Source organism: Magnolia sinica, chromosome 3 (assembly GCF_029962835.1).
Source record: "Magnolia sinica isolate HGM2019 chromosome 3, MsV1, whole genome shotgun sequence".
Classification (NCBI taxonomy): domain Eukaryota; kingdom Viridiplantae; phylum Streptophyta; class Magnoliopsida; order Magnoliales; family Magnoliaceae; genus Magnolia; species Magnolia sinica.
Genome location: NC_080575.1, coordinates 116,038,225 through 116,066,212, shown reverse-complemented (window position 1 = coordinate 116,066,212; position 27,988 = coordinate 116,038,225). Strand labels below are relative to the sequence as shown.

General features: G+C 38.4%; 1 protein-coding gene across 3 annotated transcripts; it reads left to right on the top strand.

Annotated features, from left to right (window-relative positions):
* The first annotated feature begins 6,864 nt into the window (after nucleotides 1-6,864).
* LOC131240876 (isocitrate dehydrogenase [NADP]) lies at nucleotides 6,865-27,690 on the top strand. 3 transcript variants are annotated; one of them, XM_058239394.1, is made up of 16 exons: nucleotides 6,865-7,015; nucleotides 10,725-10,768; nucleotides 10,878-10,987; nucleotides 15,237-15,274; nucleotides 15,427-15,504; nucleotides 15,584-15,637; nucleotides 16,080-16,181; nucleotides 16,346-16,431; nucleotides 16,532-16,635; nucleotides 16,784-16,852; nucleotides 16,936-17,051; nucleotides 17,190-17,224; nucleotides 18,084-18,226; nucleotides 18,686-18,808; nucleotides 18,936-19,022; nucleotides 27,266-27,690. In XM_058239394.1, the coding sequence occupies exons 1-16, from the start codon at nucleotides 6,967-6,969 to the stop codon at nucleotides 27,273-27,275; spliced, it is 1,248 nt and encodes a 415-aa protein (XP_058095377.1). In that variant the 5' UTR covers nucleotides 6,865-6,966; the 3' UTR covers nucleotides 27,276-27,690. The 3 variants fall into 3 exon arrangements, with proteins under 3 accessions (XP_058095377.1, XP_058095376.1, XP_058095378.1); XM_058239393.1 differs by having other exon boundaries at nucleotides 18,936-19,025; XM_058239395.1 differs by having other exon boundaries at nucleotides 18,936-19,068.
* Nucleotides 27,691-27,988: the final 298 nt, after the last annotated feature.

The following is a 27,988-nucleotide window of genomic DNA, read 5'->3' as shown; positions in this document are numbered from 1 at the left end:
ATAAAAATACTTGGGACCGCAAGACCGGTACGGACGGAGCTTACTTTCAACAATGGAAGATAAATACCTTTAAAAACATGAAATCCAGGCACACCTAAGGTTGTCAATGGGCCAGGGTTGGGCCTAGCAAAATCAAAATTTTAAATAAGCCTGGCCCAACAGCATGGCTCAAAAAGCTGACTCTAGGCCTAGCCCATTGACAGCCCTGTGTACACCACACCCTTTGCTAGGCGTTGATTAGGATAAAGAAGGTGATCCAATTCTCAATGTGGCTACCCAAAACATTTATGCCCAAAACCTCTAAATTCAACTGGTATGGCCTTCCTAAGTTATGGAGCACTATGAATTTTAGGTAATTCTTTCACCCCAACGAGTCACATAAGATGAATGAATTGGATCCCATTTAAACACCACGGTGGGTCCTAAAAAAGCCAATGGTGGGCGTTCCATCTTAATCGTTCGATGATGACAATTTCTTGGTTCAGTGGTTCAAGTGAGGCAGCTTGCGTGATGGATGGGGTAGATCTTGTGTGAAATCGGATGCCCGTGTGGCTCTCCGTTTGAGAAGGTAACCCCGGTGGGTTCATTGCAAGTTACTCAAGCTCGGTTCAAAGATAGGTAGATAGGTCTGGTAGACTCACAAGAGTTTCAACACTGATACCAGGCACTAAGGGCGCATGTACTGCGAATGGGTGTGGGAAAGCAGATTGGCTGGTGTATTAACGTCAGCAAGTGCTTTGGGTCTCATCAAAAGGTATGCATTATATCCAAACCGTTCGTCCATTTGGCAAGATCATCGTAAGGCTTGAGCTAAAAAATATTTCAGATCTAAAGATCAAGTAGACCACACTACAAAAGGCAGCGGGGGATTGAATGTCTACCATTGAAACCCTTTTGGGAGTCACAAAAGTTTTGGATCAATATGATATTTGTTTTTCCTCTTCATCCAGGTCTGTGCAACCTTATGAACAGATTATATGGGAAAAAAAAAGGGTACAGTGGGCCTACGAATGTTTTAATAGTGAGAATCATTATCCTACTACTATTTGTGGTGTGATTTACTTAAACTTTGGATATGAATCATTTTTGAGATAATGCCCTAAAATGATCTCGCCAAATGGATGAACGGTATGGATATAATAAATGCATCATTGTAGGGGCCGTGTAACTTTGATCTCCTTTGGACCATTCGTACAACTCAAAGCTCACGGTGCATCAGCCCTCGTCTTAGTGGGACACATACCCACACTAGCCAGGTCAATGGTATGAGGCACACCAGCAAATCCACTTCTGGGTGGCGATGTGTGTAAAAAAATATAATAATAATAATAATAATTAAAAAAAAAAAAAACATAGAGTAGGTCCGGTCAAAATATTTTAGCAAGAAATCATGGAAAAGAAAAACTTTTACACTCTGCAAGGGACGCGGATTGGATATTGGCAGTAGAGTTGTACACGAGCAGAGTTAGCTCGATAACTCACTCGACTTGGCTTAAAAAAGATCTACTCGACTCGACTCGAATTGAAACTCTGTTCAAACCGAGTCGAGCCAATTTTTGAAAGCTCCAAACATTTCAAGTCGAGTCCAAGCTGGACCTAGCTCGACTCGGCTCGACTCGTATACTGCTCGAACTCAGCTCTACTCGGTACAGGGTATATATACCCCTCAAGCTCCCTCTTTCATTCTGTGTTTTTCAAGCTCTATACATTGTACATTCAACTTTCTTGTACTCAGGCTTGAAGAATATTTCTAGGTTTTTGTTGGTTTTTTTCGAGAAAAATAAAAACCCTCTCTTTCTGTGTTTTTCGAACTCTAGAAATCAGTAGCTAAGGCTCTGCGCATTAGAAATTCTTAGTTTTGGTGGGTTTTTGTTGGGAATTTCGATGGACAATACAGACCTTTATAGAGTAGGAAGTTTGCGGCGGAATGGCTCTTCGATGTGAAGGAACACCACTGTCGATAGTGTTTTCTCGCAGTCTTCTCATGAGGAAGATGTCGAAGAAGCTTTCAGGGTATATATACCTCTCTTCCTCCCTCTCTTCCTCGGCTCGAACTCAGCAGAGCCAAGCAGGAGCAGTTGTTCCGAGCTTGAAGGCCGAGCTGAGCACAAGCTGGAACTTGAGCAGTCCGAGTCAAGCACGAGCTGGGCAAAGCTTGGCTCGACTCAACTCGTGTACACCTCTAACTGACAGGTTGAGTACCAAGAGTTGCTACTTAAGTGACGTCACCAAGTTTTGTGGACCCCACCATGATGTATGTGTTTTATCCACACCGTCCATGCATTTGGAGATATCATTTTAGGGCTACAAAGAACGAGACAGATCCAAGGCAGGGGTGGACCGCACTACATAAAACAGTGGTGAGAGTGATGCCCACCGTTGAAACCTTCCACAGGTCCACCACAATTTTTTTTTAGTTTTTTTATTTTTTGAGATCCAACCTATTCACCTGTTAAATCAGACATGAAAGAAGGGAAAACAAAAATATTAGCTTGATTTAAAACTTTTGTAGGCCTTAGAACTCCTCACTGTTTTCTGTGATGGGTCCTCTGTAGCTTTGGATCTAATTCATTCTTTGGATCATGCCCTGATATGATCTCTCCAAATGGATGGGCGGTGTGGATACAAAACATACATCATAGTGTAGCCCACGTAACTTGGTGACGTCACTTCACTAGCAAGTCTCCCTACTCAACCTGTCAGTAGCTAATCCGCATCCCTCTGCAAGAGTGTGTTAACTGATACGCAGGCAGTAAGAAACTGTCCACGTGGCATACAGGAAACTCAGATTAAACCATCCATCTGCGTGGTAAATCATAGATAGATCATAAACCAAAAGTTATATGTATTTAAGTATCTAAATAATCAATAAGTAGGTATTTAATGGACAGTATAAATTATAGACAGGGAGTTCACCAAATATATATACCTAATCATACGTTGGGAATGTTGAACCAGTCTGATTTTTGGGCGATGGCCTACCTTCGGAAAGTCATGCAATTTGAGCCATTTAAACTTAGTTTGATTATGCAACTGGGATGATTTATTACTGCCGGAGTATCAACCATCACGTTCTGTGAAAGGATCAAATAACTATCCTTAATTACCAAAAATTAAAACACCAAAAGACTTAAATGCCCCTCCACTTGCATGGTAGAATCACGTGGACGAGATATGATTTGCTACACACCGAAGAACGCCAACTTGGGGTCTTCCAATCAGGTATTTCCAGCCACTAGGAAGATCAGCTGACACAAAAAATCATGTATCTCTGCACATCAGGTGGACCGCGCCTCTAGGATCGGTGGACAACCGATGGTCTGATTTAATTGTACAGATGTCCCATTTGATGAGCGGACCGGCCGATCTTTATGGTGAAGGTACTGTTTTCACGGTAAGGACGTGTAGGGTTTGTTGTTTGCAGGAAATAAGTGGTCTAACCAAGGCCGTACCCGATCCTGCATACACTTTGCTGGCACGCACGCTTGAGTACATGTCGGACCAGGCATCAGTGACGGGCCACACTGTTCAACGTTGAAACATACCAGAATATTACAAACCTTTTCAGATCAAGGTGGACCATTGTTGTATTTTATTTTTTCTTATCCGTATGTACACGGGCCACAATCGAAAGGTTGATACACACACACACCCAATCCATCCAGATCATCAGTAAGTCACCTTATGTTAGAGCTAGGACTCAAAAATTAACTACATCGTTGTTCAAGCAAGACTCCACGATTGAAAATTTAAGTCACCTTATGTTAGAGCTAGGACTCAAAAATTAACTACATCGTTGTTCAAGCAAGACTCCACGATTGAAAATTTATATAGAGAAAATGTTCATCTTTCAAACTGTATTCTTTGATATGGCCCACTTGCATCACAAATAGGACTAACTATTGAGATCTAAGTATAGGTTTTGTTGTGTCACCTAATGGTTGAAAATGATTTCCTATACGCGTAATGATAAGTCATGTATAAATCAAGGATGAATATTATTTTTTTTCTCAATTATTTTATTAATGAATTACAAATCAACCTAATATTTTTATTCTAAAACTAGTATGAGATTGCACATTTAATGATTGGATTGAATCTATGTATAAATTAAGGTCAGCCTATTGAAAATCAATGCTTAACTTAAGTATCCCAAGTGTTCCATTTCTAATAGTATTAGGGCACATTTGGCACCGTGGAATGGGGGGTTTCAAATCCCCTGGTTGTTTAACAACAAAAAGTAAATGGGAGTTTCAAATCCAGGGGGTTTGTAATCCACCGTGAGAGTTTGGATTATACTTAAAATCATTTCAATAGTTGCAGGTGTAACATGTGTCACTATACACTGTCATTCTATTGGGCACATGACCCACTAATGATGATCAACACCATCCAAACATTGTCCATGTAAATCAGCACCGTTCAAACATTGTCCAGCACTGTCCAAACATTGTCCATGTAAATCAACGATTAAAAATCGTTGGTTAGTCACTCAGACATGATCTTATGCTTGTGGCCCATCCAAGACTTGAAATTTCATCATTTTCGGGCAAAGCATATATTTCATTAGGCTTATCACAACCATTGTATTAAAAATTACATATCTCGTTAATTAGAGATATTATGGTTGATTTAGTAATTAAATTCAAACCCCTGTAAATATACCATGGATAGATACTTTTGGATTAAAGTTGATTCACACTTTAGGGTGCCAAACACCGGGAGGATTACAAATCCAGGGGGTTTCTAATCCTAAGAGTTCTGAATCCAGGGGCTTATAAATCCATGCTCCCAAACAGGCCCTTAGGTTTGATATCACATCCCTTGAAAGAAGCTTTTAAGTTCAAATGGTTGGATAAAAAGCAATGATCCATCATTTGATAACTTACAAAGCATGAAGTGCATGTGAAATCTAGCCCTTTTAACATGTTCACCCCACCATTTGGATTTTTGGTTTAAATGCACAATATTTTGTAAGAATCAAGTAGTCCACACCATTTAAAATAACATTCAAACATCAGTAATAATAATAATAATAATAAAGCATGTCTAACCCATTACTATTGCATATTTCAAAATGTGATGCTCATGATGAACAATTCATTAGACAAGTTAGATGTCATATACACAAAAAATTGGGTGTTTTGACAAATTGGAACTTAGCTTCTAGTCGATCCTTGTGTACTTTCTGATAAAGTTTTTATTACCACATTTATATTATCGGTATCGTGCCTGTTTGTGCTAGTTAGTCCTCTAGAAGACTCCACCATAATTTATGTGGATGCGGATTTCCTGCAAAAGGAGAAGTTTAGGTGAGGCCATTGTCATGTTTGTAAGAAATTCACTTGTCCATCCATTTTGCAAGCTTATTTTAAAACACACAACAAAAAATGAGACGGGTTCTAAGACATGAGTGGGCCACCCAAGAGGAAACTATTAAAACATTTGTATAGCCACAAATTTTTTTTATTGGGCTAAGAATTTTTGTTTTTCAATTCATCACAGTGGGAATAACCTTATAAATGATTTGGATGTAATATATAGATCATAGTGGATCCTAGTAAGGTTTCAATGGTAGGCATTTCTTTCCCCAAATTTTCATCTTGTGCGGCCCCATGAGTCTTGCATCCGGCTTATTTTTAGTGACCTATTCCAAAATGATTTCCCAAAACATATAGGCAGGGCAGATTTCTCGCAAACATCACGGTAGGCCCTACCTGGACTCACAAGGTGAAACTTATATGGATTGTATTTCATGCGCAACATCCATCCAAGAGAATGTAATTTCAAATAGAGCTTAAAAGCTCAATTTAGAGAATGTAATCTAAACCTAACACTGTCAATAACGGAACATCTAAGAGACCTAAGTCGAACATTGATTTTTGACATGCCCACCTTAATTTATACGTAAATCCAATTCAACCATTAAATGTGTAACTTCATCCTAAGTTGAGAATAAAAAGCTTTATAATTCAAATATACCATATCATTCGAACAAATGAAAAAGAAACGTTCACTATTGATTTATACATAGCCTATTACCGTGAGTATGGGAAATCTTCTTCAACCATTAGATGACATGACAAAACTCATGATTGAGACCTAACAATCAATCCCATTTGTGATGAAAGTGAGCCATATCAAGGAAAACAACTTCAAACCTTAGCTTTTTCTTACACAATCTTTCTGATCCACATGTACAATTTTTCCAACCGTGGAGCCCGCTTGAATCATACTTGCAACTGATTTTGGGACCCTAACTCTAACATGGGGCAATTTATGATCAGGTGGATTTCATAGTAACCTCGTTGTGGGGCCCACTTACAGAACCATTAGCCGTTGTCTAGGTTGCGGAACCCCGCCTTCGAATACCCTACGTTCCTACCCTACCCGCCTACTGTTCCGACTTCAATGGCATCTCAGTGATTTTGACGATCGAACGGGTCAATCTTCAACTTTCAGCATTTCCTCTCTGACCCGCGGCAAGACAGAGTGACTGACACCTGTTAGCCACTTTGTCCATTTACACCGTTTCCCTGTGTCGCAACTGAGGGTTTACTTTGTGTGCAACCCACTGTGGGCCACATTCTGACATTTTCAGATAATTTCAACCGTCCATGTTTTCGTTTCTACCGTAGATAAGTGACTATTATCATAATCACACTTCATCGGTGATCATAGCCTTTGATTTTAGAGTTGGATTCGAACCATTGAAGAAATTTCTTCTCACCGTGCTAAATTCATCTGGAGAGTAAAAAACATCCATTCAGCGTAAGTTTCTCTCGTCGGCGTGTATACCACCATCGGACCACCCAGCATGTGGGCCCCAGTGAACCGCGACACACGCTGGAATCTGAGTCGCGACAGAGGTAAAACGAACTCCATGATAAAGAAAAGCCGAAAAATCTCCGGCTCCTGCATTCTCGTCGCATTCCGTCGCCGCTTCCTTCGATCCTACTACAGAAAATGGCGTTCGATAAGATCAAGGTCACGAATCCCATCGTAGAGATGGACGGTGAGTAGCTACCTTCTATCCGTCGCTTTCCATCTCTACGTTTTCTCAGTCTCCAGATCCGAGCTTGCATTTCTTGTATCCTGTTGAATTCGGATGTATTTTGCTGTAGTAAGATCTGTTGGGGTTTGATTTAGAGAGTAGATTTTTTGCTTGAAGGATGGGAGAAAGAAGCATACCAGTAGTTGGCTGTGGTCGAATAGGAGAAAGAAAGAACCATACCGGTAGTTCGCTGTGGGTGAATAGAGTGGGCCCCACTTTATTTTTATCAAGTTATAAAAGATTGTCACCGCCTGTCCGATCTTGACAGGAAGGTTGTAGTACTGGCCGTATTTGATCGATACAAGATTCATCCCTAGCGAACTTTTACCGAGTAATCCACTATCTGATGATCCAGCCCGTTCCTCGAATGGGCCCGATCGTTGACAAATGATTCCCCAAATATCTTCCAGAGTAGATGATCCTAGCCATCGAACCTCTTACCTTTTGCCACTTAGTGTGGACTGCCGCACTTTTCTTAACCGTCCTTTTGTGTGCATGGATCAGAGGGTTAGGATTGTTCATTCGGGTTGATTTTTTACGCACCGTTCATCTGCGACTGGGGCCGTTATATCAGCAGATATGGATGGCCGAACTGCCCGGCCCCCACCCTATTTGTTGCAATCCAGGCCCTGAGGATCATATAATGCCTTTTCTAACAACTGGGCTTGTATGGTGTTATTGAACTACAAAGGAATTTGCAATCAAACAAGATTGCTATTAAGAATTAAGAAAAAGGCCATATCTTAGAACAGTTTACTTTCAAAACAACTGTGTTTATTAGCACCAGTAGTGAAATATGCTAATTGAAATTGTTCTTCAGTGAACAATTGCTATGATGTTTTTATTTTTTAAAGGCCCGGTTGCACCACCAGCCCCCATTTTGTTAGGGCCTGTTTGGATGCCTGTAAGTTCTTTTAAGTTGCAAGTGACTTACCTGTAAGTGACTTACAAGTGAAAGTTACTTACAGGTAATCTGATTGGATGTAAGTCGTAAGTCACTTACAGGTAAGTTACTTTTTCTGTTTGGACAACCTGTAAGTTACTTACAGGTAGAAAGCTGTATATTCACATCGAGCATAGCTTAGATTGAGGAATCGTTCTAAAATGTTATAATCATATAAAAAAACATGGGATCAAATATGTTATTTTGTTAAGCCCATCAAGATGAATATTTGAGATAATTATTAAGCTAAACCAATCATCAAGTGGGCTATAAAAGTGGGCCCACGAATTCAAAAAATCTATAATATGGAGTAATAACTCAATTTAAGCATTGAGAATAAACTTAAAAACATTAATAGAAAATCTAATAATTAAATTACTTGCATTCCAACTGTGCAATCTAATGTAATTTCCAAGGGCCAGCGCATCATCAATCCCACTCTATCATCAAAGTTGTTCTCATTCTCTAATGAGGAGTTTGATGCTCAGGATCTAAGAGATTCACCAACACTGATGTAGATCGTTAAATTACTTGCATTCTAACTATGCAATCTAAGAGATTCACCAACACTGCGAGTACATCACAGGATCACCAACCACAGGCCACAGTGAAACCAACCAGATAAACGATCTACAGGATCACCAACCATAGGCCACAGTCCCTGACAGTTTCATGGGATGCTGCATCACATGGTCCGTTCGGATTAGAGGCCCATGACACGTGTGAAAAAATACGCAGGTGCGTATAAGTGACTGTTTGGATGCCAGCGTGCCTTATAGAGTAACGTCAAACCACTCCCGTTTTCAAAGGAGAAAAAAAGGGTAGATGAAACCCTACCGTTTTAGGAGGAGAAGAGACGGAAGGTAGTCACTGCAGCGAGAGATTGCAGAGACGGAGAGAGATTTGGTGGGTTGGTGCGTTTCTCCCTCTTCCCCTCTTTTTAAAAATCTGACCGTTGAGCCTGTAGGTGACTTACAGGGAAGTGACTTCCCACCCCCATCCCCCTGCAGTTTTTTGGTAGATTTGCCTGTAAGTGACTTACAGGTTGTAAGTTACTTACAGGTTATTTTTCTCCCCCAAACACCACCTGTAAGTGACTTCCCTGTAAGTCACTTCCCACTTACCCAACTTACAGGCATCCAAACAGGCCCTTAAAGAAAAATCACATATCAGCTAGGGTTCGATCATGGCATTGTCAAGATTTGCCACCTCCGTTGGGAATTGGATACGATGTTAGATAGATTGCGAAACCATGGGATTGGGAAATGGATACGATGTTAGATAGATTATGAAACCATGGGATTGGGAAATGGGATATCTATGTAGAGGCTTCTATGTCCTCATTTTACTCAATTAATGGTCTTTAGTTACCAACAAAAATATGTTTTTCTTTTTTTGAAGCTCTGAAGCTCTTACTAAAGTATGAGTGAAGTGTTCATGTATATAAGTTGCTCAAAATGTTGAAGTATGGGTGCTGGCACTGGATATCGATAGCATAATCTATATTGGGATTTGTTGGTTGGCCGGCTTTTGTACCATATAGGAAACAATGTGCCAGCTGGTCCTAAGCTCGGTGTGGCAGGGTTGATGATAGGCTCAACCATGCAAGCCTAGTGTAGAGTTTTTGTGAAGCTATCATGAGAAAAAGCTGACCTCAAATAGCTGGGACAATGAGATGATGATATGTACATGGAAAATTGGAGACCATAGTAGCTGATGGGCAATGGGGCACCACTATAAAGTGTAGGCAACATGTGTCTCATTAACTTGTTGATTTCTACACCACAAAATATGCTTTGGAAACATGAAATGACTTTCAGGGCACTCAACACCATGCAGTAGGGGGAATATTTGAGATGGTAAAGAATTGGGTAGGACCCTTTTCAAGGTTACTTTGCAACCATTAAGAATGGCTTCAAAGAACTTTATAGTATCATTCTCATTTAGTGTTTTAAGCATCGATGATATCGACCAATATATTCCACGATATATCCTATATCCCACATGTTTGATCCGGATAAGCATTTTCGACTTTCGATCCTTTTTTCTTCTTCTGTAAATCATGTTAATTCAGTATCAAATTGTTACAAATCCATGATTTTTCATATTTTGCATGAAAAATCATGAATTGGCAACTTCAATTTCGAGATTTGGAGGAAATGGGCCTAGTTGCAGAAAATTGAAAAAGATAAAATTTCCCAATGTCTCGTTAATCAATTGCAATATGTGTCCAAACATAAAATCAAACATGGATGTAACCTAATCTAGTGATTCTTCTTTTGCTTTTGAATGTATTGTTTGTGTTTCTACACATTTTCTTACATTTATAAATTATATGAATAGACTTTCAATATATTTGCATCAATTTAGTTAGACAATGCATAGATTAGGACCCCATACAAAGAAAACTTATTATGTGCACTGGTTTTTTGTAATGTTTTGATTTATAAGTGTGTATTGATGTCTTTTTTTTTTAACAACCACTGAAGTTTCATTGAAAAATTCAACCAATTTCCCAATGTTTTCAACAACAATGATACATTACGTGATACAACTGATATATCCCATGCGATAACCTATACATATCTGTATCCCAAGGATGCGATACGTAACGCGATACCGATATTTCAAATCTCATTCACCCTATTGCCTCTCTCTCTCTCTCTCTCTAGCTAAGATCATTGTGTTTTTTCTTTTATCTTCTTATGGTTTAATTCGACGATGCAGGAGATGAAATGACTCGTGTCTTTTGGAAATCAATCAAGGATAAGGTAATCAATTAGATATTTTTTTTGCATGATGTAAAAAAATTTAATCCTTTGTATGTTGGAATTTGAGGTTAACGCTAATTTTAGTCCTCTGCTTTGATGTACCCCACAGCTTATTTTCCCATTTTTGGATTTGGATATAAAGTACTTTGACCTTGGGCTACCTCATCGTGATGCTACTAATGATAAAGTTACGATTGAAAGTGCAGAAGCCACTCTTAAGTAGGTTTTGACCTGGTTATGTTTGAATCTATTTTATCCTTTAAAGCTTATTTAATGTATATGTTACTTTTATAGATCTGAGCATAAATTACCTTTTTTCATTTTATTTGTTCTTTTTGTCATTTTAACTCTTCCTCATTTTTTGTACATATGATATCTTGTAGCATAGTTCGCCATCCCAGACTTGGACTGTCACGGGATTGGGTTAACTAGGGACTCGTCGGCAGGTTGACCATGCAGGTCAAGAAGTTAATTTATATATCTTTATTGTCAAGTATATAGTTAACCAAAAATCTAAAAAAGAAAGGATCACATGAACCCAGTAGATCAATCACGTGCTATGTTTTGTGTTGATCGACGCATCACCTTGCGAAGTGTACCGAAGATAGATGGGTGGATCATTTTTTGGTCCTCCATGCTCTACCATGTAATTTGCCGTACGAAAAGAAGTTCCAATTCTCTAGCATGTGGTGATGGTAGATAAATAGGCATTTAGGAATTGTACAGGTGGCATGGATTATCAAATATGAAACTGTCCAAATTGTAGGTACGACTATACATAGGTCATCGGTTCAAACTTAGCTTTATTAACCTATTTAAATCTTTGGTTAATGGACATCTATTGGTTGCATTTAGGCTATCGATTATTTTCATTTCAACAATGTAATACATTTACATTAATCTTTCAGTTGAATATTTGAATAATTGTAGGTTTATTTGATAATCCATCCAAATAAGGCCCTATAGTTTGGGGGGTTAAATTTTAGTAAATTCTGTGCCAAGTATGTAATCTATTAGTGCCCATCTATCAACCATCAATCGAACTTTTTTCTCAATAGTAGAACTTGTTGTCTGGTCTTGTTCAACATTGACAGGAGAAGAATGAGTTCATTTTTCCTACACCGCAGCTAAGGATCCAGCATGTCCACACCCACTAGGGTGAACATGCTGATGTGGTAATGATTATTTTAACTGTCCATATTCTCTTCGTTACCATAAATAAACTATTGTTCCATTTTCAAGCTTCAGTGATTCCTAACCTTTGATTTTTAGAGTTGAATGAGGACCACCAAAAATTTTCTTTACATTGTACAAATTCATAGTAGATAGAGGTCCGTCACAAGGTAGTGTGCTCGTGGGTGTCAGGGACAAGATCATCCTTGGGAGGTGGATTGCATAGTTAAAGAGATCAAACTCCTAGCCGGGAGTTTAAACATTTCATATACCCCTTCAACCAAGTTGCCCAATCCCTTAGTTATTGATCTTGCATGTTTTGGGGCTCAACGCGCCTTTCTTGTATGGGAAACTCCCTTCCCCCTTCTTATTTTAAAGTTCTGTTAATCTTTCAAATAAAACAAAATCATTATTAGATAGCAAGGTATCCAAATGGTTACATATGACTGTTATAAAAAAAAAAGGGTTTATGACAGCCATTACAGAAAAAAAATGCTATGTAATGGTGGTTAGGGGGCCAATACAAATTTGTTTACAGAAAAAAAAGCCATAGTGGCTGTTATGACTTGTATCGTATCAATAAAGACAGTGGCTGTAACAATGGGTACTATTATTTAATACCTTGCTAGATAATGATAGTCAAAATCATCCTTTCATTGTAAGACTGGTTTATATAACATATAGTTCACAACCTTGTTGTTCTGATCATCAGACCACTTAGTGTGTGGGCCCTAGTGGCCGGCGACGCATTGATCCCAGGTTGCGACAGAGGCAAATGGATCTCGTAATAGATAGATAGATAGAGAGAGGAGAACGGAGAAAGAAGAAGAGGAAGAGGAGGAAAGAAGAAGCTTCTTTGACCCTACACATCTGAATGCTACCACACATGCCGCTGTGCACCCGTCTGCAAGATCTGAGCTTTATATCCACTGAATGCATTGTTTAGATCTTTTGGCCACAACCCACAAAACTCACTTCTTTCTTTTCATTCTCTTTTTCACAGAGGAGAGGTAATACTGATAGAAGCATTTATGGATGGGAGACAAGAAATCAGAAATTCACTCTTTCACTCTTTTTGTTTCTTTTTAAACTCGTGTGAGTCCTTATTACCTGGGCGGGTCGAAGACTCAGTGGTGACTGGGCAAGTCAACCTTGAGTCAGATGAATCTGGGTTGAACTCCACCTAGTCACCTAGTTGGTGATGAAGCCGAGTTGACTCAACCGAGTATTGAGTCAACCTGCCAGAGTGACGAACTATGCCCTGTAGTTTAAGGTCATTTATTAGAGATGTTGATGATCTTCGTTACTGAATACTGTATGCGTATTACTTGATGAGAAAGGGCTTTACCATACATTCCAAAAAAAGAATAAAAAGAGAACTTCATCATTTTTTATCTGATTCTATTATGTGCTTTGGACTGCTCTTCTATCAATGAGGTTAGCAATATAGCTGGAATGCCTTAGCTGAGGCTTCTTTCCGGTAATCTGGTCATATTGTATTCCTTGCAAAAGATGAGCACTGTTTGCAGTATCAATAATATCAACTGATATTATTGGTATTGCAGCTCAGTGATACAAAACCCTGTTGGAGTATAAAAAATCCAATGTATCGTAGTACGTGTTGCAATGTATCATGTGATATTGCACATATTGTGAAATATCACAAAATATCAGCACAGGCTCTTTTATAATTTTCCTATGTATTGACGATATCTGTCGATATCATCAGATATCATCGATACCGTTGGGAAGTGCGGCACTGTGTTGAGAAAAAGCTCAAAATACTTCGATTTTTTATTTTTTTTTTAATTTTTCCATTTTCCTTCTTTCTTCCCTCTTATAAACACCTCTACGGTGGATTTTGGTCCATCCTCTTGAATCTTTTGGGAGAAAAACAAAGTTTTTGAGTCGGAATCAAGATCAAAGCGGATTTTGGGCCGGTTTCATTTCGGTGAGTATTTTTATATTTTGATCCCTTTTTAAAAAAAAATAAAAATTTAATCATATCAAATTAGTTCCGAAAAGTTGGAAATGCTCAATTCTTCATGTTTTGCATGGAAAGTCAAGGATTGAACATTCTATTTTGAGATTTGAGGGTAGGTGGTCCAATTTGGGGGAAATCAAGGAAAAATCGAAAATTCCGCAATTTTTCCCAAATTTGTTGCAATCTTACTATCCAAACATGAAATTAAATATGTATGAGGCATGATCTACTGATTCATGTAGTTTTGGAGAATTTTTGAGAATTTTTTTTTTTAATTAAAAAATAGTTATATATATATATATATATATATATTCGAAATTCCCCTTTTATCAGTGGTCAATTAGGCCCAATTTCTCTCTTGCTTGTTAGATGTGCTGGTGGAGACAATGTAGTGTGTGTGAGTGATGCAGGGTTCAAGCCGTGTGTGTGAGTGATGCAGGGTTCAAGCCCTGGTAGTGTTACCTTTCAAAAAATTTAGGCCCAATTTCAAATATTGCAGGAGTTTTGGATGAAATTATCTTCACACACTCTAATTTTGGGATTTTGGGGTAGGTGGTCTGATTTGGGGGAAATTGGGAAAAAAAATGAAATTTCTACAATTTGTCCCAAATTGGTTGCAATCTTACTGTCCAAACACTAAGGCCTAATCTACTGATTCATGTAATTTTTGAGATTTTTTGATTTTTTTAATTAAAAAATAATTCTAGTTTTGTACTTCTTCTTTTGCTTTTGAATGTATTACTTGCGTTTCCATACATGTCTTTTTATATTTATAAATTATATGAATAGACTTTGAATATACCTGCATCAATTAGTCAAACAACACATAGTTTAGGACCCTATGCAAAGGAAATCTATTATGTGCACTTGTTTTTTGTGATATTATGATTTAGAAGTGTGTATTAATGTCCTTTTTAACAATCCCTGAAGTTTCATTGAAAATTCAACCAATTTCCCAATGTTTTCCAAGAAGTGCAATAAATTCCCTGATACAAATAATATATCCCGTGCGATAACCGATACATATTTGTATCCCAAGGGTGCGATACGTGACGCAATACCGATAGGGTAAACACTGACTATGAGGATTTTGTTTTTGTAATTGATAGTCTTGTTTCTCTTGTATGACTAGATGAAACACAAAGATACACTGTTGCTTTTGTTCCAAATCCCTGTTTAGTTTAGACTAAATTGCAGGCTATTGTTCCATGATTCTCTGTTGTTGTAGTTCGAGCATTTCTTGTTTTCTTAACACATCTTGTAGTTTTCAAATTTTTGTGCAGAGCTCAATCTAACATGTACTTGTTGCAGGTATAATGTGGCAATCAAATGTGCAACTATAACTCCAGGTAGACATCATTGAACTGATTCAAGGGAATCTTTTTAATTTTCACCAGACTATTTCTTTCAAGGATCTGTATTCTAGCATGACATAATCCTATTTTTCATGATTAAAATTGATTTGGCTATTAAGCATTATCAATTTTGTTATGACTGACAGATGAAGCTCGTGTGAAGGAGTTCAACCTGAAATCTATGTGGAAGAGTCCAAATGGGACAATCAGGAATATTTTGAATGGTCAGACAACTTTCTCTGGGTGTTAGAAAAAGATCATTTGCACCTCACTGTTTCAGTATACCTTTTATTCTTGGTGCAGGTACCGTCTTTAGAGAACCAATTATGTGCAAAAATGTCCCCCGGCTTGTTCCAGGTAATGAAACTTCTGAATCATGTTATCCCTTTAGAGTAATGATTAAAAAAGGCGTGCCTTGTACGTATAATGGTATATAAGCAGTTATAAAATAATCTACACAACTATACAAGAAGCAAAAGGAAACCATCATAAACTAACCTACACAAGCATATGAGAAGCAAAGGAAGCAATTTAATGGTCTTACAGACAAAAACCCTATGAAACAATTGTAATAGTCGGGCTAGATATCAGTACTGAGTCCAGGAGCATTACTTCCGTGTAGTATTGGAGAAGTCAGAAGGCTAGTTTCGTAGAGGAACATTCTTTAATTTTCCTTAAGATTCTCTGTATTTATGAATTTTGAAAACGTAAAAATTTTGTTGCCTTTTGTAGTGTTGATATTTATATTGCTGAGATAACTTAAATCTTCCCATGTGCTGCTTACCGGTGATGTTTTCAGGTTGGAATAAGCCTATATGTATTGGAAGGCATGCATTCGGTGATCAATACCGAGCAACTGATACAGTCATCAAAGGCCCCGGCAAGCTCAAATTGGTGTTTGGTATGATGAGTTTTGCATTGACGAGCTTACTTTTTTAATGTTCTTTTCTCTGAATTCAAGATCTGATGCATGGAAATTGTTGTTTAAGTGGACTAGTGACATCTTTCATGCCCATTTTCTCAAAGCTATTGTTACTAAGTTTCTCTTTGTTATGCTTGTACCAGAGGGAAAAGAAGAACAGACTGAATTAGAGGTGTACAACTTCACAGGTGCTGGGGGAGTAGCCCTATCTATGTATAACACTGATGAGGTTTGGATTCTTCAACCCTTTGTTTTGTCTCAATTTAAAGACTAATTAGCTTGTTCCAAGCTGCTAATTAATTCCTTTTATTTTTTTCCGTTGTCAACAGTCCATCTATGCTTTTGCAGAGGCATCAATGAATACAGCTTATGAGAAGAAGTGGCCACTGTATCTAAGCACAAAAAATACAATTCTTAAGAAATACGATGGAAGGTATGTGAGTTTGACTCTGTTCCTAGCAACAACCTTCGCTGCATGCTTATGTTCAAGAGCTTGCTTTCTTCATATGTAGCGTGCTTCAGGTGACTGCCTGACTGGGTGCTAGTGGTATGATCTATTCTTTTCCTCTATTTTTATGCAGGTTCAAGGACATATTCCAAGAGGTGTATGAAAGTAAATGGAAATCCAAGTTTGAGGCTGCAGGGATATGGTGAGATATCCTGTCGTGGCATGCAACATGCATTTGAGATGTGATTAATGTTTGCGTTAAGTTAATAGTAATTGGGTCGACAGGTACGAACATCGGCTTATTGATGATATGGTAGCCTATGCACTTAAAAGTGATGGTGGTTATGTCTGGGCATGCAAGAATTATGATGGAGATGTACAGAGTGATTTCTTGGCTCAAGGTTTGTATGCAGTTTTATCAGCCGTGTCTGTGTTTATCATGTATGTAGAGGGAAGGGGCTATGAACATTTATTAGTTGCTTTTGGAGTGTTAACAATTGAGCAAGCTTATGATCTCACTTTTTTCTTTGTCCTTATAGGTTTTGGATCTCTTGGATTGATGACATCAGTTCTGGTATGTCCTGAATGCATGTCTCTCTCTCTCTCTCTCTCTCTCTCTCTCTCTTTGGGGTGGGTGGTTTTGGTGTGGTCCGGGTGATCTTCTATTGGGATGTGAGGAACTCAGCCAAAGCAATAACTAAAGATTAGAATGCTGGGAAATTATAGGGTTGCAGAGATGTGTCAACTGGAATACAAGAATACATAGATGGTAGTTCATCATCCGTAAAGGAGAAAAAGGCTTGTATACTTTGGTTTAAGACCATAAGTATTGCATCTGCAGATTGGTATGCTAAAAATAATGCACTGTATATTGCCTGCATGCAAATTCCAGGAATGTTCTTTAGTGGTATGCTGAGACATCAATCATTAGTTGAGACCCATGCAAACGAGCAAGACATTTAAGGTGGTCTCTGTACAAAAATATGATTGGAAGAGTCACCATGGTGACCTCCTCATCTGGTCGGTTTTCCCTACTTTTTGTCTCAGACTGGAGAAACTGGGGAAGCAAGGGAAACCAGTTCACTAAAATACTCCTGAACACTCTCCCCATGGCTGTGGCACTCACTTAGTTGGTAAGCACCTCAACTCTACAATCCCACAAAAGCCTGGGTGCTCATTTGGGCATGGCTGCCAATGAAATGAGCCTCTATTGTAGCATTTTGCTCAAGGGTTAGCAATAGCTGTGTGGAAATTGGGAATTTTGTTGAATGCCAGTAACTGGTTCATGTGAAGGTGGAGCTTGGGGAGTCATGTTTTGAATGCTACTAGGCTTGATCTTTGTAGCTAATCATTTAATGTGGGGGATAGTTCCAATGGGTACAGCAAAGACTCTTATATCTGCATTTTACTGACACATAACAATTTGGTTTCAGGTGTGCCCTGATGGGAAAACCATTGAAGCTGAAGCTGCACATGGCACAGTTACACGTCATTACCGTGTTCATCAGAAGGGTGGTGAAACCAGTACGAATAGCATTGCTTCAATCTTTGCCTGGTCACGAGGGCTTGCACACAGGTATAGCATCTTCATCTTCCATCTTTTACTATTAAAGCAATGATTCTGTTTGTCTTCTTTTAAAAAATTGTCAATTTACTTCAGATCTTTTGAAGCTGACAAAACATAAACAGATATTTCATGTTTTTCTAGATTTTGTCTCAGTGCTATAATTTTGGTATCAGATGCCATGTCGGCCAATATCAGACTCCATACAGTATGAAACATATTGGCCATCGTGAACAAACGGACGTTTTCAATGATGAGTTTTGATCAAGATAGTATGCACATACCTGATACTCCATTCCTGCTGTAACGGACTGCCTTTTTCAAAATGCTTCTCTCTTAATTTCTAAAAAGGCTCTAATGGGTCCTTTTCTCAATTTAAATGTCTGATATCTTGTTTGCATTGGAAACGTTAGGGCTGGTATTACATTTGCACAAGTATCTGGACTCAACAAAATGTGTCTATGTTGGCAGGGCAAAGTTAGATAACAATGCTAGACTGCTGGATTTCGCTGAGAAACTGGAGGCAGCTTGCGTGGGAACTGTGGAATCAGGGAAGATGACCAAAGATCTTGCACTTATCATTCATGGATCCAAGTAATCTTAACAGGCTATTCCCCCAATTGTTGTTGCTGTTGTTATGTTAACCTTGTTTCATCTTTGGAAGCCAAAAAGTGCAGAAGGAACCAATTCAAGGTTTTTGTTTTTGTTTTTTTCTGTGCAGGATTACCCGAGATCAGTATCTGAATACTGAAGAGTTCATTGATGCAGTGGCAGAGGAGCTGAAAGCAAGGCTGTCAGGCACATCAAAGTTGTAAACCCCTTGTCACTTGGATTCACCCAGAAACATTGTTTTGGTAACTCCTTTGGTTTGAAGTCATTAAATAAGATATTTTTGCACGTCTTTTTGCCTCTAGTGCCTGATCCATTCAGCCCATGATCAAAGCGTAGTTTGATTTGAAATCTGATTGGCCTCACTTTCGATGGTGGATGCCCTAATTTTCTCCCAATTACAATGTGGATGCGGGATGCCCTGAATTTCTCCAAAATAGGGAGATTCCAGCCCTCTTATCAGTGACCTGCAAATGAATGATTAAGAAACACTTAATTCTTCCATGTAAAAGCCAAAGGTTGGATTGATATGAAAGATTTTGGGAGATCCCCCATTCTCTGTGAGGCTCATCAGGTGAAAGGTCTCGATCAACTAACCATGGGCCACTACTTTTACAGACTGGATGCATCCAAACAACATTCTTGTATTGATGCATCAAGGCACTATAGTCTATAAGCATCAATTAAAAACACAAGCCATGCTTCTTATTAGCCAATGCAGTTTGTGGTGGGTCTTCGGTTGCAGTCTTTCTTCTTCTTCCAATTCATTCTCTTAGTCCATCTTGCTAAAGTAGCTGAACTTTCTCAAGGGGAAATATGGAAGCACATTTGCTGAGGGGTAGGATTCTGTTGGCCAACGTTGCCTTTCATGGCCATGAATATCTGGATATGTTTCTTAGTGTTTTAGGTTGGAAACATGAGGGTTGTCAGGGATGCCTTCTAGAATTATGGGGTTTTTGTATGATGAGTTTGGTGGGGTCATTGTTGGCGTGGTGCTTTGGCCATCTTTTCCCCAAATATTTTAAATATATTTGTAGATTTTTCATCTATTAGTTTTGATTTTTTTTCCCTTATTCTTTTCATTTAGGGATTTTGACCGTACTACCCTGCAGGTACGGTCAAAATCCACAAAAGGGAAGTTTAAAATATTCTGAGGGTAGCCCACTGACAGATTTTTAAAAGTTTTTCGGACCAAATTGTCCCTGTCCTTGGATCAATAGTTGTACTGATTTTGAGCGAAGAAGAAGTTACGTAGTATCCAATCCCGAGGAAGTGATGTGGATGAGATTTGTTATTGGATCCACAGGAACCTAGATTCAAGCTGTTCATTTTCTTTTTAGCCCTCTATTTATATGAGAAGATGTTAATTTTTTGCTGACACGTTCTTGGTGTGGCCCACAAAACTTGATAACCTATAACGATGTTCATTTGATACGAAATATTTTCTTATGATGTGGTCAATGTGATTGGCGGATGTTGATCATAATTCCAACCATGGCCTTCCATAAAATTCTAAGGTTAATTGATGAGTGGATTCTACACATGTGATGGTGGACCCCACAGACGGTGTACAAACGCCCTTAAAAATGGCCAAATGTTGCCTTTTTACACTTTCTACAGAGGTCATTTCTTGAAAAATTGAAGATTGTGAGACCCACTACCACTTTCCCTCCGTCGTTTCTCTCATCCGGCATGTATATGGCATTCTTTGACGTTCATCAAAAAACATTGCTTCTTTGAAGTCCTTTTCTCTTCACAAATTCTCTCCACCAACCTTTATTTAGCATTCTCCGGCGTTCATCCCATAACTCTTCTTCGTTAAAGCTTCATCCACGATCGTGTAATTCTTTGGTGTCCCTACTATCGTAGTAAATTATAATGTTAGTCATTTTTAAAGGTAAATAAAACCTTAAATTTTGGCATTGACGATGTTGTTTTTTTGAGGGACTAGGTTGTGATGTGTTTTGGCATTGTGTTAAGGAGGGTTGAAGTAGAGAAGTAGTAACAGTGTAGAATGTCATCCGATAAGGGTCGTGGTCATCTTCTAATAAAGGTCGAAGTTAATATCCAGTAAGCTCGACCCTTACTGGATGTTAACCTCGACCCTTATTGGATGATAACTACGACCTTTATTGGATGACATTTTACGCTGTTACCACTTCACTTCCACTATCCTTAACGCAATGCCAAAACACGTCACAACCTAGTCCCTTTAAAAAAAAACCTCGGTAATGCCAAGATTAAATGTTTTATTTACCTTAAAAAATGACTAACACTGTAGTTTTCTACAATGATAGGGACACCAGAGAACTGCACGATTGTGGTGGTGGGAGTAGTAGACGAAGCTTCAAGGAAGAGGAGTTTTGGGATGAACGCCAGATGAGAGAAATGATGAAGAGAAACAAAGGACTTCAAAGAATAGGAGTTTTTGAATGAATGTTGGAGAATGCCAGATGTGCGCTAGATGCATAAAATGTCAGAGAGAAACGACGTAGGGAAAGTAATAGTGGATCCCATGATATTTAGTTTTATAAGAAAGGACCTTTGTAGAAAGTATAAAAAGACAATGTTTGGTCCTTTCTAAGGGCGTTTGTACACCATCCGTGGGGTCCACCATCGCATATGTGTGGAATCGACTCCATCCATTAACCTCATAATTTCATAGAAGATCATGGTTGGAAGCATGATTACCATCCACCTATCACATTGACTACATTATAAGAAAATAGTTCGTATCAAATGAACACTGTTATAGGTTATCAGGTTTTGTTGGCCATATAGAGATCGTGTCAGTAAGAAGCTAACATGTTCCCATATAAATAAAGGGCTACAAAGAAAATGAACTGAATGGATATAGGTTCTCAAATATCGTCCACGTCACTTCATTGGGATTGGATACTGCGTAACTTCTTCTTCAATCAAAATCCATACAACTCCTGATCCAAGAACAAGGACAATTTGGTCCGAAAAACTTTTAAAAACTTGTCAGTAGGCTATCCTCGGAGTATTTTAAACTTCCCTTCTGTGGGTCAGTACGTTTAAAATCCCTTAGAAAAAATGTATATAGCTATTTCAAAGTCAGCTCTATTCTAGCTATGGACAGACTAATGTAAAGAATTTTGAATGGATAAAGAATATTTGCAGGAGGAGGCTTAATGGTCATGTAGGAAGAGAGAATTGAGGATATGAGTGAGTGTATGGAGGAAATGGTTTTAGGAGTGAGATGGGGGATGCTATCCTTGATTTTGCTATGGCATATGGTTATTCTTTGGCAAACACAAACTTTGAAAAGAGAGTTGAACATTTAAGAACTTTCAAAAGTGGATCACATAGAAGCCTTTTTTATTTTTTGAAGGATGGCAAGAGAAGTTTTATGAGTATCTAGAGGGAAAAACCACTCATATAAGGAAACTTGTTGGTGGAATGACGATGCCAAAAGGCTATTAACAAGAAACATTCGTGTTTCAAAGCCTGGCAAGGGGCTAAAATGAGGAATATTTAGAACATAGAGAAATGTCAAAAAGAAAGCTAAGAAAATAGTATGGCTAATCTTAAGGCGCATGATGATCTTTATAGATTGGGGGCACAATAGGAAGTGACTTAGACCACGTAAGATGCATTAGGAGTGATGACTACAGGGCATTGGTCGATGAAATTAGTGAGATGCGGAGAACCTATTTCTAAAACTCGTTAAACGACGACCAAGGTATTCCAAATTGGTTACATAATGGCCGTTACGTAATAGTAACGATCATAACTAAGGTGTACCATTGCGGTAACGGTGGATGTAATAGTACCCACCGTTATCGATACGGTTACGGGTTGTTACGGCCTCGTAACTGTTGATACGCCCCCCGTAACGGTCAGAAATTTTTTTGTTTTAAAGAAATCCAAAAAAAATATCCATTAAATCCAGAAAATTCTAAATATTCCAAATATGCATTCATTTATAAGTTTGAATGTGTTTATGGTAGTGTAACGGTTCACTCTTTGGTGAGAAAGCTGTATCGAGTGGTTTTGATGAATTTATGAACCTGAAAACCTGGAATTGACTACAAAACTCGTAGATTTAATTTTCTAACTATCAAAATATCTCACCAGTGTAGGTGTTTGTCAATTTTTAAAAATTGACCAATTTTTTTTTTTTTATAAAGAAAATCAGTTGCATAATCTGTAAAATGCACATTCATATGTTCTAATTTGAATAATGCATCATATTCAACTATAACAATAGAGATTTTATTTATTTATTTATTTATTTTTATTTTTATTTTTAAAGACGGTATAAATACCTATTTTTGAAGATTTTTCAGAAAATGGCCAATGGAGCTTCGATTCAACAAAATCCTTGAAATAACTTGTTTTGAGCCTCAAATTCAAGCTAAGAGTGGTTGGAATTTGCAGTAAAATAGTTTATGAAAGAATTTGGAAGAGAAAAGTGTCAAAAATGATAAATTTGCAACTTAAAATGACAAAAACTAGCCGTTTATGAACGTTACGGAGCAGTAACAGCCGTTATGGGGCGTAACGGCCAATCCGAGCAAAAAGTTGGGGGATTATTGTTTCTACCCTTTTAACGGGTAACGTATTCGGCCGTTACCATTACGTATTGGTCGTTACGTAACTGATTTGGCACACGTTGGTCATAACCGTTATGCATTACGAGGCCGAAACGGTCGTTACAACGAAAAAAAAAAAGCCCTATAACGGACCATAATGGCCTTGTAACAATTTTTATTTTATTTTTTTGAGAGAAAAAAAAAAAAGAAGAGCCATGACGGCCAATTCGGGGGTGGTAACGGCCGTTATGGCCCGTATCATAACGGTAACGGTTTTGGCCATTACGGGCACCATTACTATTATGGAACACCTTGATGACAACTAGTGTAGTCAAAAGTGTTGTCAAAGGTGACCCAGGCACACGCCTAGGCATTTTGGGCCTATTGTGCCTTGCCTATTGGGCCTATTGGCCTCCGCCTAGGTGTACCTACTGTAAATGTGGCTTTTTACGTGAGATATCATTGTGGTTACCTTATTTATATAGTGTTTTGTTGTTTCATACCCAGTAAAGAAAAGATCTTTTAAGCCCTATTTCAACAACTCTCATTTCTAATGAGATTGAGGTTTGAGATATTCTTCCCCCAAATTTAAGCAGCTTTTCTCATTTCTTTTTCTTCTTGATTTCTTTCTTCTAATAGTGTGTTAATGTCATACATTGGACATGTAGAAAGTAATCAGATCTTTCATTGGTGTTGTTCAAGAGATTTAAGGTGATTTTGAGATTTTGGTTGAATTGGAAAATTTAGATTAGAGGATTTGGGGATTTTGAAATTTTGGATTATAGGGTTTGGAAATTTTAGGGATTTTGATTGAATTGTGGCTTTGGATGGTAAATTTGGGGGATTTGTTAAAAATGGGAAATAATGTTAGGAATTGGGAAAATTAGGATTTAGAAATGTGGATTTGGGGGAAAATAGGAATATGGGTTTTGGGGTAGGAGGAATTGAATGGTATTAAGTTTGATTGTTTTAAAAAAACTCGACTTATATTCATAAAAAATTAAATATTAATTATATAAGATTAAAAATTGCTCCTAGATTCTCTAGGCGCATGCCTAGGCATTTCAGGAAAAGCCCTCAGACCATATGGTATACTAGTAGAGGTAGAGGTTTGGAAATGCATCGGAGATTTTTATTTTGTTTTGGTTGACAAAGTTGTTCAACAAGATTGTAAGATCAAAGAAAATACTTGACGCATGGAGGAAAAGTATCACGGTACCTATTTATAAGAATAAAGGAGGCATGCGTAGCTGCAACATTGTAGTATTAAACTTATGAGCCATACTATGAATCTTGGGAGAATGATCGAGTAAATATTAAGGCATAAGATGAATGATCGAGTAAATCTTTGGCTTCATGCCAGGAAGGTTGACAACTGAGGCTATTTTCCTGCTTAGACAATTGATGAAGAAATATAGGGAGAGGAAGAAGGATCTTCACATAGTATTTATTGACCTAGAGAAAGAATAGGAGTGTCTCTAAAGAGTTAATATGGTAGGAGTTGGGAAAGAAAAGAGTTTCAAGAGGATATATTGACATGATTAAGGATATGAATGAGCAACCAATAACAAATGTGTGGACTACTAATGTAGAAACAATTTTCTAATTAATGTAGACTTGCATCAAGGGTCGGCATTTAGCTTGTACCTTTTTGCATTGGCTATGATTAGTTAACAAGGCATTTACAAAAAGAGATCTTGCAGTGTAATTGTTTGCAGATGGCATGTTTTTAATGGCGAGACTGGTTTGGGGGATAAACTCATAAGCTTGAATGCTAGAGCGATGCTTTCAAAGCTAAAGGTTTCAATTTGTCAGACAAAAACATAGTATAAGGAATACAATTTTAGTAAAATAGGTGTGAAAACAAGAAAGTAGTTAAGATTGTTGACCAAGAGGTACCACAAAATGATCATTTTTATATCTTGGGTCAATAATTCAGTAGAATGGAGAGATTTAAAAGAAGTTTATCATAGAATTAGAATTGGGTGGATGAAGTGGAGATGTGCCTCGGGAGTTTCATGTGATCTTGTAGTATGGTCATAAGACCAACCATGCTTATGGGACAGAATGTTGGGTAGTCATGGAACATAATTTGTTCATAGGTTGGGCATGGTAGAAATGAAGATGTTGAGATGGATGAGTAGCAAGACAAGAAAGGATGGAGTTCAGAATGAAGTCATTCGAGGGAAATAAAGACCAATAGGTAATAAGATGAAGGAAGGTAGACTTAGATGGTTTGGCCATGTGCAATTGAGACCAAGAACTACACCAGCTAGCTGGAGTGTATTGGTTCACGTCGAAGTCGAAGGCTCTAAAAGGGCAAGGGGAAGTCCAAAAGGATGTCGGTGGAGAGACTAAGAAAAGACTTGAGGACTAAGGGTGAGAATGGGAATGGTCTGGACAACCTGTCCGGCTTGACGAGCCTGACGCAGCTTTGGATCGATCTAGGACCTGCTAGCTTGGCCCATGGGCCGGGCTTGGTCCTGCCATGCATGGCCCAATCAATTTTCAGGCTGGGCTTGGGCTCAAGTTATTTTTGCCCCACCCAGCTTCATATGTACATGTGTCATATCCTACAATATCCCATTCCAATCCTCAATTAAGCAATATTGCATGCATCTCAAACGTAGACTGTTGGTTTCATTCCTGTAAGTGACTATTTCTTGGTGCATGTGTGGCCTGCTTGATCAAAGGATGGATTACGAACATTGAAGCGGGAGTGCGGATTTTATCAATTCCGTCTGGGTCCAGCTCAGGCCTAACCAATTTTTTCAAATTCAGGCTTGTGCGTAGCTTGGCCTGGTCCAAACCCGCCCCGCCCCACCCCGCCCCATTGCCACCCCTATCGAAGATCTATGGTTTAGCAGAGAATATGGTCTGTGATTGAGTAGAATGGCATGACTGGATTCATGTGGCTGACCCCAGTTAGCTGATGTGATGATGATGGATTTTAGTAGGATGTCAATGGATTTCAAATGGCATTTTGAATTTATTGATTTGTTTTTTAGGAAATTTGAGGCTTTGATTATTTGCATAATGAACCTGTCTTGACTTGTTCCACTTCTAACATATGTGGTCGAAAGAAACAATTGCTGGGCCCATTTCTTGTTGGTCTTGTGGGTTTTGCCTTCTTCTGTCGGCGCACGCAGGAGGGGGAAAGCTTGGTGAAAAGAGATGGAGGCTGGCTCTTTTAGCAGCCCTCTAGGCCATTTGGGGAGAATGAAACAATTGTTCTTTCTGTAATAAGAGTGTTTCTTCTGCTGGAGTCTTTAGTCTTGCTTTTCAGTTTCTCAGGGACCGGGTTCCTAGAGGGTGTGTTGTTTGGGCTGGGTCTTCCAACAACGGGGCTGTTCTTTTCCCTTGTATTTTTTCTTTCTTTTCTCTTTCTGCTTTGCATTCTGCTTTTCTTTTCTTTTTTTCAGCTTTGGCCTAATAAAGTGCTTCATCTTTCAAAGTTTATTAAAAAAAAAAAAACATGGTTGAATGGTTAGTGAATCCAGACCATATCCCTCCCTGAAAGACCTGTACAGGGAAAAAAAAAACACACTATTCAGAGAATGCTGGCCATGGAAGGAGTAGATTTTCTCATTTTAATATAGATAGCTGAGGTTTTCTCCCCCATCCAGTTTAATGCCACACATTAGACAGCTAGAATTGCATGTTCAGTGTGTTTTTAGTTTTGTGGTCCATGGGCCATCACAGTAGGGTTCACCAAGTAGGTAGATGTGTCCAGATTCACTTACCACAAGAAGATGTAACATGTCAAGTCTAGTTTTGTTGCGCAACTACCAGATAGTTTTTTTTTTGGTAACTAAGGGCAGATGGAGTCAGCCTCCTCTTTTCACGTCAGTAAGTACTAATTGAATTTCTATTTCTGTGGCAGGTCTGAATAGGGCAGATGAATGCGTTTGTGGCTTTGTGGTGTGTTCAGACAACAGATTTCGAAAGAAATGAGAGGAGCCCAGCCGTTTCTGCCCGCAGTGATCTTTCAATGATGTACTGAACTTTCCTTTTTTCAATTTCTTCATCTGGATATTTCAATTCCCTTTGGGTAGAAACTGCCTTTTGGGGGAAAGTTGTCAATCCCTGTATTCATAGACATAAGTTAATCATATTAGTCATAATCCCTTGAGGCCACAACCAAAAGAATGAAAAGATTATCCCAAATGTCTGGATCATCGAATCCAGGTATGACTGAAGCAAGGATCCAAAAATGCCATGTAAATGTACCATGGGTATGTACACTCAGGGGAGATGTGGATGCAAATGAGCCTCCATCAAGAAGTTCGGATTAGAAACTTTAGGCTCTGTTTAGGATCGGAGAAATGAGACTATGAATTTAATAAATTCATGAACTTGTCAAAATCATGGATTTAGATTTGGCAAATCCCAAAGTCCATTGTTTGGGAATCAAGCTACAAACGGATTTGGAAGCATTTTTGACAACAACGTAAGAGCATTTATTGCAGTGGACGTATTTTGGGGACTTGGATTTGCCCCATATTCATGATTTATGGTGTGAATTTGAGAAATCTTCAAATTGGATAAATTATCAACATCCAAACTTTCTTCCAATTAATTGGAATCAGCTGCATGAATCTTGGTT

Coding starts and splice junctions, on each gene's coding strand:
- LOC131240876 (XM_058239393.1), top strand. CDS start 6,967: ATGGCGTTCGATAAGATCAAGGTCACGAATCCCATCGTAGAGATGGAC. Junction 16,432..16,531: donor CTATGTATAACACTGATGAG/GTTTGGATTCTT, acceptor CGTTGTCAACAG/TCCATCTATGCTTTTGCAGA. Junction 18,809..18,935: donor CTTATCATTCATGGATCCAA/GTAATCTTAACA, acceptor TTTTCTGTGCAG/GATTACCCGAGATCAGTATC.